Below are 8,829 nucleotides of genomic sequence, written 5' to 3' on the forward strand. Positions count from 1 at the left end.
GCCTTCACTTCACTCCCGGCTCTGAGAGGGACGGCTCAGCCTGTCTCGGATCCTCTCACACTGCCGCAGTCACAGCTGAGCAGGGGAAGTCTCTTGCTTCGTGCAGGATCGGCCATTCGGAGCCACTCCACAGCTAGGCCGGTGTCACTGAAAGGACACTGGAGCAGCTCATGGCTGCGCGTCGTAAGGAAGTTGGCCATTACATGGTGTCGGCGGGTCCCGTGCGGAGAGGACCGGCTGAGTGAAGGCACTTTTGCTGCACTCAGCCAAGTCACTATGGGTTGTGTCTCTAGCATGCCTGGAATGACCCTGACACATCCCGAGTGCACGTGGCTAGGAGGAGTCTGAGTCATCAGCAGTGTAAGGATCTTACTTAGAAAGCAAGGAAGTAGCCCAAGTGCGGGGCCGTCTGGCTTGGAGTGGATGACCTCATGGGGTTTTCCCACCTCGGACCTCGATAGTCCTGTGACACCGTGGCCAGGGAAAGCCGGCCGCATCCACGCACTGGAATGGAGGAAAACGGCTGAAGAACAAGCAGGTATCTGTCCCCCTCTAAGATGGGTGCCGAAGAGCCGAGCTCTGAGATACATGCACAGGGCGAGCCAGGGCCCTGGATCTACACAGCTGGCAGGTGGTGACCCCGTCGGCTCTGGACACACAGGATTGTGCGGTGGGTGAGGCACCGGACGGTCAGTCAGGAGAGCTGGGTTCAACTCCTGGCTCTGCTGCGGAGGACAGGCATGTCATTATCCCTCCGTGCCTCAGTTTCCCCATCTGTAAAACAGGGATCATCATCCCTCCTTCATCAATACAGACTCTTCCGGTGAGTGACCATCTGTTACTGTGCATAAATACGGTGCCCAGCACAAGAGGGCCCTGATCTGCTTGGGCCTCCAGGTGCTTCTGTCATCAAATAAATACAGTAGAACTGACAGGTCAACCACATACCTCATTTGGAATCGGAAATACACAATCAGGCAGCAGCAGAGACAAAAGAATAAATAAAGCCAATACAGAACAGTGCTTTGTTAACTGCAAAGTACTTCAAAAATAAAGGGCAAGTTTAAAGAAAGATTGGACAGGCTAAGGAAACTGTTTCTGTGCTTGTTTCATTTAAATTACGATGGTTCAAAGCAGCATTTTTCTTCTGCATAGTAAGGTTTCAAAGCTGTATTAAGTCATTGTTCAGCGGTGAACTTTTGAAAGAACCAGAACGTTTTGTTCAGCGGTATGAACAACCTCCATCCCAGAGGTGTCCGGAACTCGGAGGTTCTGCTGTAACTTTTCATAACCTCTGCACTTTCTGAGCTGCCCAGGGGCGCCGACGGGCTCCGCTGAGATCCCGTCGGGGAACTTGGCTCCGTTTGCTGGACTGAGCACAGAGAATGAGCCTCCCATTGCCCAGTTTGCCCAGAAATAGTCGCCCAAAGTCTACTCATGCAGCGTTGGCCCTTGACTACAAACTCCCGCAATGCAATGCACCCACAGGGCCAGTTCCTGAGCCGTCCGTTCCCACTGGCCTGGCTGCTTTCTCTGCAGTGATTCCAGACAATCGCCGGCAGGGCGGAAGCAGCTGGCAACCAACAGCCCTGGTTTGCTGCCCCGAGACATTACCTCCCTGCACCCTTAACCGTCTCCAGCGACCTGCTGAAAGCAGCTACTGGTACCATTCCCCTGCCCTCAGCTCCCTTTAGAGCTGTACAATCCGAGGTGTAAGAACAAGCCTGCGACCGAGGGACACAATCACCCGCTCCTGCCGGGTCCCCCCTGGCATGGTACCAGCCCAGCCCTCCGCTGGTGCCAGTCTGCATTGCTGGGGTGACGTGCCCCCCTAACGTTAGCAGCCCTATGTCGACCTACAGAAATACACCCACTCGCTCCCTCCCCCCACCGGGCTAAACGTGCAGTCCCTGGCCCGCCGGACATCACCGCCCCTCACCCGACCGTCCTGTCCCCCCAGCACCCGTGTATTTAACAAGAGGCAGCTCAGGCCGCGAGGCGAGGGCCTTACCTTCCTCAGGTCGTCCAGCCCGTACTCCACAGCCGAGGTGAGCACCTCCAGGGCCTGCGGAGCGAAGAAACACACCGGTGAGCAAGAGAGCGCAGGTGCCAGGCTGGCGGGGCCGGGGCCCTCGGGTCTGTTCTCTGCATCTATCCCCTCCAGCCGCTCTCAGCTGGTCGCACCTCCACCCCCCATGCATGGCCCTGGTTGGGGGGACAGAGTGTCTTGGGGGCTCCAGCAGGGGGCCCCCACCTGATAAACGTGTTTGAAAAGAGACCAAGGGGGCTTTGGAAATGTTACAAAGGAAGCTGGCACCTGCTGGAAGCAGCCTGGCCTGCTCATGGGAGCTGAGGTGTTGACAAGTGCCAGGAGACGCACACGTCCGTAGGCTCTCCCCCGACGCCCTCCTCCAAGCAGGCACGTGGCCCAGCCACCGCAGACTTCAGCCGCCAACGCAGCAAAGCACCAGGGCCCATTCTGACCCTTCGGCATTTCACAAAGCTGTGGGCAGCAGACGGCACAGACATTCTCCCCTTGCCCGGGGGCGGCGCTACCCCGGGGTCTGAGCAACGCTCGGGGCTCTGTTCCCGCTCACAGCTGGCAGAACTGCTGCCAAGCGCCAGGCGGCACAGATCTGACCCTCAGGCTCTCCTGGGTCGGCCTGGAGATGGGAGGCCTCTGCTCAGCCCCAGAACCAGCTCGTGCTCTCCTTGCACAACTCCCCGTCCATGTGACCCAGCTGTGATCTAGAGGGCCCAGTCCACGCTACCATTCGCCCAAGGCAGGATGGCTGCTCTCCCCTCAGCCTAGAGCAAAGGGGACCTGGCCACCCAGGGTGGATGGATCCCAGCCCCTGGAGCCATCCCATCCTCCCCGCATCGCTGGGCGTTGCTAGCCTGACAGTCCCCAGCCCGCAGCTCCAGGAGTGAGCAGCCGCATGGGAAGTGGGAGGGAGCTGGGCCGGAGTCAGAGGTGCTCCGAGGGAAAGCCACCGCGTTGCCTCAACAAGCCCCAGGAACGCCAGGAAAACTGGAAGAGCCTGATTCTTAACTTCCCAGCAGCAGGACGCAACCCAGCCTCACCCTCTCCCAGAATTGCTGGGCACAGCGGGTAACGCCGGGAGCCTGTGTCATTGGCTTGACGTGCACAACTCCCGCTGCCTAGCGACCCACTGGACACGCATGCCGGGCACGGGTCAGGAGAGGTCTGCTCAGAGCTGGGGTCAGCACAAGGGCCGGAAGTCGAGGAGAGGAGCTATGGAGTCAGTGGCTGAAAGGGGCAGGCCGCTGGGAACCCATGAGCCCTGGCAGGGCTGTTATCCAGCCTCCAGCTGGTTTGCAATTTCCCGCCATCCCCTCCAGCCTGAAAAGTGCAAAGGGCGGGACCTATGTAGCAGGGACAATGGGTCAGAGAGGAGGTGAGACATCCCCTCCTGCGTGACACCCCCAGCCTCCTGTTCGCTCTCCCCGTGGGGTTATTTCCTCACTGCTGCCTGGAGCTGGGCTGCCACCTTCTTCTGCGCATGCCAGAGAAGTGCTGGACATCTGTGTCTTTATGGTGCGATGCGGCACCAGAGTGAGGATGCTGGGTCCCCAGACCACGACGCAACTCATGGCGGGGCAGCAGGCTGGGCCGGACCAGGCACAGACTAGCTGGGACATACTAGACCAAACCATCCCTCCTGCCTAGGATCTTACCAATGTCACTGAATGTTGAGCCTTTTGCTTTTGCTCCTGGCAATGGTATTTCACCCAGTCAGCGAATACCGACAGCTGCAGTGAGGGATGGACGGATATAATTTCTTCCCTTGGCCGGAGATCCCCAGCTTAGACAGGGTCCCTAACCGTGGGCCTCTCATAACAAGCACGGGTGCATGCAAGAAGCAGCCAGGGCTTTCTTGGAGAAAGGGCTACACCCCAGTTAAAGTTAACTGCAAATGCACATGCCAGATGGCTCCTTGGAACGCAGTGATCCTTGCCACTAGTTTGACGATTGCTCTTTTCCTGGTTAATTAATGAACCAAACCCTAACAGAGAGATTGTCCCTGCCTCTGCCACTCGCCCTCCCAGTCACAGGGGACTACAGGGGACTACAGCAGCTGCTTCCAGGGGAAGGTAAAGGAGTGGGCATATGTTTAGTTCTGCAAGTGTGAGTAACAGCTGGAAGCCAGGAGGAAGACCCAGCCCCATGTGACCAGCCAGCTCTCTGCAACCACCAGCGAGTGTCCTGCAGACCCCAGGCTGGGAACCACCGTCTCCCTGCCGGGATCACTGCAGGATAACATGACCCCAGCAAGGAGTGCTCCTAGCCCAGAAGGCCGCAGACTGGCCGTTGGCATTGGGGCCTGCTGGCTAGAGCAGGGGATGCAAGTTGGGGCTCTTCGGTGTGATTCCTAGCTCAACCCTCTCCGTGCCTCAGTTTCCCCACTGCCTCACAGGTGTGCTGAGAGGCTTCACCAGGTCACGTTTGCCCACTGCTTGGCTTTTGATTGCCTCAGAGGAAACCTCAAATACCATTCGCAGTAGAACGCCAGCTGGGTTTCCACGCAGCGTAGCCAACCCAGCAGCTACGCCCACTACAGCCGGTCCATGATGCATTCGAGATGCCGGGTCTCCCACGCTCAGCCAGACCCTGGGTGAGCAGCATTTCACACGTTCCCATCCACTGACCACAGAGCTGCGGGGCCCAGAGAACACAGCCAGGTGACAGCACTAAAGGCTGGTCCAGGCTCCCTGGATTGGAGTAATTCCAGAACATCTGGGGCATGAAAGGCAAGTGCCTCTTTCCACCCAGGGATGTCCCCCTTCCCCGGCTGGGTGCTGCACAGATCCTGAGAGGGAGACGCTCCCCGCCCCAGTGAGGTCTTTAAACCATGATTTGAGGACTTCAATGACTCAGACATAGGTCAGGGGTTTGTTACAGGAGTGGGTGGGTGAGATTCTGTGGCCTGCGTTGTGCAGAAGGTCAGACTAGATGATCATAATGGTCCCTTCTGACCTTAAAGTCTATGAGTCAATGAGAGTAGAGAGCACAAGGCAGGAGGGGAACAGACTCAACTGGTCAGTGGCAGAGCCAGGATGAGAACCCAGCTCGGTGCCCCCCCCCACGCTGGACCGTTCTGAACAGGATCGGGCATTTGCCCACACAGCCACGGGCACTGGCCGCCAGCTGGGCAGAGAGAGACAGTTTCTGTCCCACGACAGCCTGTGTGGCCAGGTCTCTCCTCCGTCTTCCCCAGGCCACGTGGGCCTCGGAGGGGCGAGAGGGCAGCTCAGCGCGACTGGCTGTCTGCAGTGAGGGCCGTGAGGAGGCCGCCCTGGGAAGCAACCCTTGAGCCCAGCCCCCGGCAGGGAAGGGAACACAGCCTGGCCTTTCAAGCAGACCCCTTGTGACAGTCCTGACCCCTGGCGTCACCCCTTGGACAAAGTATAAAACTCCTATTTGCTGGTCATTACTGTCCTGGTAAAATACCTGGCAACCTTATGTGTGAATGTATAAGCTTGGAGTTACTCCACCTGTTAAGAACATAAGAACGGCCGTACTGGGTCAGACCAAAGGTCCATGTAGCCCAGTCTCCTGTCTATCGACAGTGGCCAATGCCAGGTGCCCCAGAGGGAATGAACAGAACAGGGAATCATCAAGTGATCCATCCCCTGTCGCCCATTCCCAGCTTCTGGCAAACAGAGGCTAGGGACACCATCCCTGCCCAGCCTGGCTAATAGCCATTGATGTTCCGAGCCTGGGGATCGGTCAGAGGGCAAGCTGGCGCCTCAGCCAGGCGTGGACAAGGTCACACGGGCCATCGCCTGCTAAGTGCCCATTCATTGGCAGGGCAAAATATCTCCATCCTAGGAAAGAAACAGCCTGGGGTGCCCAGCCCCGCAGCCTTCCCGTTGCCCCGCTCCCAGCTGGAGCTGCTTCTCAAAGCTGGGGGAGGGGGGGCTATAAAACGGGGGGCAGACGCCCCAGAGTTCCCCTGCCATGCTCTCCGCCTCTGGCAGTGCAGACACCTGAAGAACAAAAGCAGCAGCGCTGGGCGGGGGCAGGGACCTGCCTGGAAAGCTGCTGAGGGGTGGGGCAAGAGAGCTGGCTTTGACTGTAACCGGGGTCGGGGCGTCAGGCGTGAGCTGCGGTGTATCGGTGCCACTCTTGCAGCCACTTCTGACTGTTGTGCCTCGTGCTGTGTATTCACGTAAAATCTCCCTCTTCGGAGTTAATCAGCTCGTTCGATCTCATCCAGTGTGGAGGGGTTTGGGAAAGTCCGTCGGCGGGAACCGAGTCTGTGCTTTATGTCCCTCGCTGAGCTCACTGACCTTTGTGAATTGGTATTGGCCGGGGCGGGCTGACCCGTGCAGGACGTTTGGTTCTGGGGGGAACTCCCAGACCGAGGGTGTGTGGGTGTCCCCAGCTGCAGTTCACACCCCGACGGGGCTGTGGGCGGCTGTTTGTGAGCAGGCTAGCACTGGAGGCGACAGCAGCACGGCCGTGTAAAGGGCACCCCGGGTTCGAGGGCAGGGGAACACAGCTACTCACTAGTCTGGCTTGGACCCTGGGGATGTCACACCCGGCTCTGGGCTGCAACAGCCTCCAGCCCCTGCGTCACCACCTCTGCCCTGTGGCTAAGAGGGGACTCCCCCAAACTCCCCCAGCGCCGCTGCTGCATCGGCCAGAGGGGGGACCATGATGCTTTGCTGGGGCTGCTGCCAGGCCACCCCGCCCGCCCTGCAGCTGCCTAGATCCAGGGGCGGTGGGAGAGATGGGGGGGGGGGAACGGGACGACATGAGGATGGCCGTGCAATGACCGTGCGAATGGCCGTGCGAATGGCCGAGTGATGTTAATACTGAGGGCGCTTCCCCTCCCCGCAGCTGGCTTTGGACTTGCCTCATGCTCTGCCACGGGAGTGGGGCAAGGGACTGGGACCTCCGGAGAAGCCTGATTCTTCCACCTTGCAGGGCCGTTGGGGGCTGGGGAAAGGCCTGGCTGTGCCCACGCTCCCCGCTGAGTTCTGGGGCCCTTCCTCTGCACCGTGGGCTCTCGGGTTGGGGCTGGCGGGGAGGTTAAAATCCATTTCGCGGCAGGAACATAAGGTGATTGCCAGGGCTGACCTGCGCCTCTCCACGGCTGCCGGGGGGGCTGGGATGCCCCCGGCCAAGGCTCAGCAGGTCAGTGTGTGGGGCCAGGAGGTGGGGAGTGTCTGAGCCAGGAGCGTGGGAGAGAACCGGCTGAATTCCCCGGGTGACTCCGCCCCTGAGCAGGGCAATGGCCGGGATGCCCCTGGCTGGCAGGGTTTTCCCGGGGGTGTTTCCCGTTTCCTTGGGCTGCGTTTATCTGAGTTCTCTGAGCCGGGTAATTCGCACCCTGTTCCGGTGCTGCATGGAGGGGGGCCGGGGAGGACACTGCTCTAAAAATAGCCTGAGGCAAGCAGCCTCCAATGCCGTCCCCCCTCCCGCTGCCGTCCCCCCTCCCCCCCACCCTTTCCCCTTGACCCCGCGGTAGGCGCCACAGCCCCCGTTCTGAGGGGTATCGAGGATTACAAAGCTGGCAGAGCGGGGGCTGGGACAAGCCAGCACTCCACCCCCCGCCGGCCTCTTCCTGCAGCCCCCAAGCTAACCAGGCCTGGGCCAGTGACTGCCCCCTCTCCCCTCGGCCAGGCAAGGCTGGGGGAGCTGAGCGGGGCAGATGCAGCCCCAATCGGGCGGTGGCGCTGTCTGGATCCGGCACTGCAGAGTCTAACTACACTCTACAAGCCACAGCACATGTACCTTCCCCTGCACGGGCTGGGCTTGAACCCAGGACTGGGCACAGCCCTCTACCACTTGAGCTAAAGGACTAGATCCCTTAGGGGGCAGCAGTAGTAGGCTGTAATCCTCTCTGTGGCCCAGCTGCTAGAGGGGGATGGGACATGCGCCATCCCCATGTATTATCCTGCCGTGCCCTCCCTGCAGCCCGGTTTGGGGTCCCTTGTCATTGCGTCTGACCCACCCCTGCCCTTCCCAAGGCGCCCGGCCCCGGGGCAGCACGCGGCACTCACCATGAAGCTGTTGAGGGTCACGCTGTTGGTGTACAGGAACTCGAGAACGGCCAGGAAGACCTCGGGCTGCACGTGGCTGAGGACCAATGGGGCCTGGGGGGGCCACGGCTCCTGGGCATCAGGCTGGGGCTGGCTGAACATCCCCTGGAAGGCCTGGCAGCGGCAAGCGAGGATGCAGCGATGGGCGAACACCTCCTGCCTCTCCCTGCCCACCACGAACGTCACGTCGCTGTGGAGACGGAGACAGGCCGAGCCACGCCATGAGGAGCGGGGATTGCAACAGGGCGTCCGCTGCCTGAGTGCCCCATGCAGAGTACCCCCGACCCCCATACAGAGTACCCCTGCCCCCCATACAGAGTACCCCAACCCCCGTCCCCCATGCCGAGTACCCCCCGCCCCCCGAACAGAGTCCCCCCAACCCCCGTCCCCCATGCAGAGTACCCCCATCCCCCATACAGCGTACCCCCGACCCCCATACAGAGTATCCCCAACCCCTGACCCCCATGCAGAGTGCCCCGACCCCCATCTCTCATACAGAGTACCCCTGACCCCCCATACAGAGTACCCCCATCCCCCATAAAACTTACCCCCGACCCCCATGCAGAGTACCCCCGACCCCCATCCCCCATGCAGAGTACCCCTGCCCCCCATACAGAGTACACCAGTCCCCATACAGAGTACCCCTGACCCCCATGCAGAGTGCCCCCGACCCCCATCTCTCATACAGAGTACCCCCGACCCCCATCCCCCATACAGAGTACCCCCATCCCTCATGCAGAGTACCCCCGACCCCCA

General features: G+C 60.4%; 1 protein-coding gene across 1 annotated transcript in view; it reads right to left on the bottom strand.

The window, feature by feature from the left end:
- Positions 1 to 1,846: 1,846 nt before the first annotated feature.
- The window catches only part of BTBD19 (BTB domain containing 19), a 15,458-nt gene continuing 8,475 nt past the window's right edge, over positions 1,847 to 8,829 (bottom strand). Inside the window, exons 2-3 of the mRNA XM_029911602.1 lie at positions 8,035 to 8,263; positions 1,847 to 2,065 (exon numbers count right to left, since the gene is read on the bottom strand). Of these exons, the coding sequence (XP_029767462.1) occupies positions 1,847 to 2,065; positions 8,035 to 8,263 (448 nt within the window). The remainder of the gene's footprint in view (positions 2,066 to 8,034; positions 8,264 to 8,829) is intronic.

This window comes from Terrapene carolina, unplaced genomic scaffold, assembly GCF_002925995.2.
Source record: "Terrapene carolina triunguis isolate 2854851 unplaced genomic scaffold, T_m_triunguis-2.0 Scaffold110, whole genome shotgun sequence".
Classification (NCBI taxonomy): Eukaryota; Metazoa; Chordata; order Testudines; family Emydidae; genus Terrapene; species Terrapene triunguis.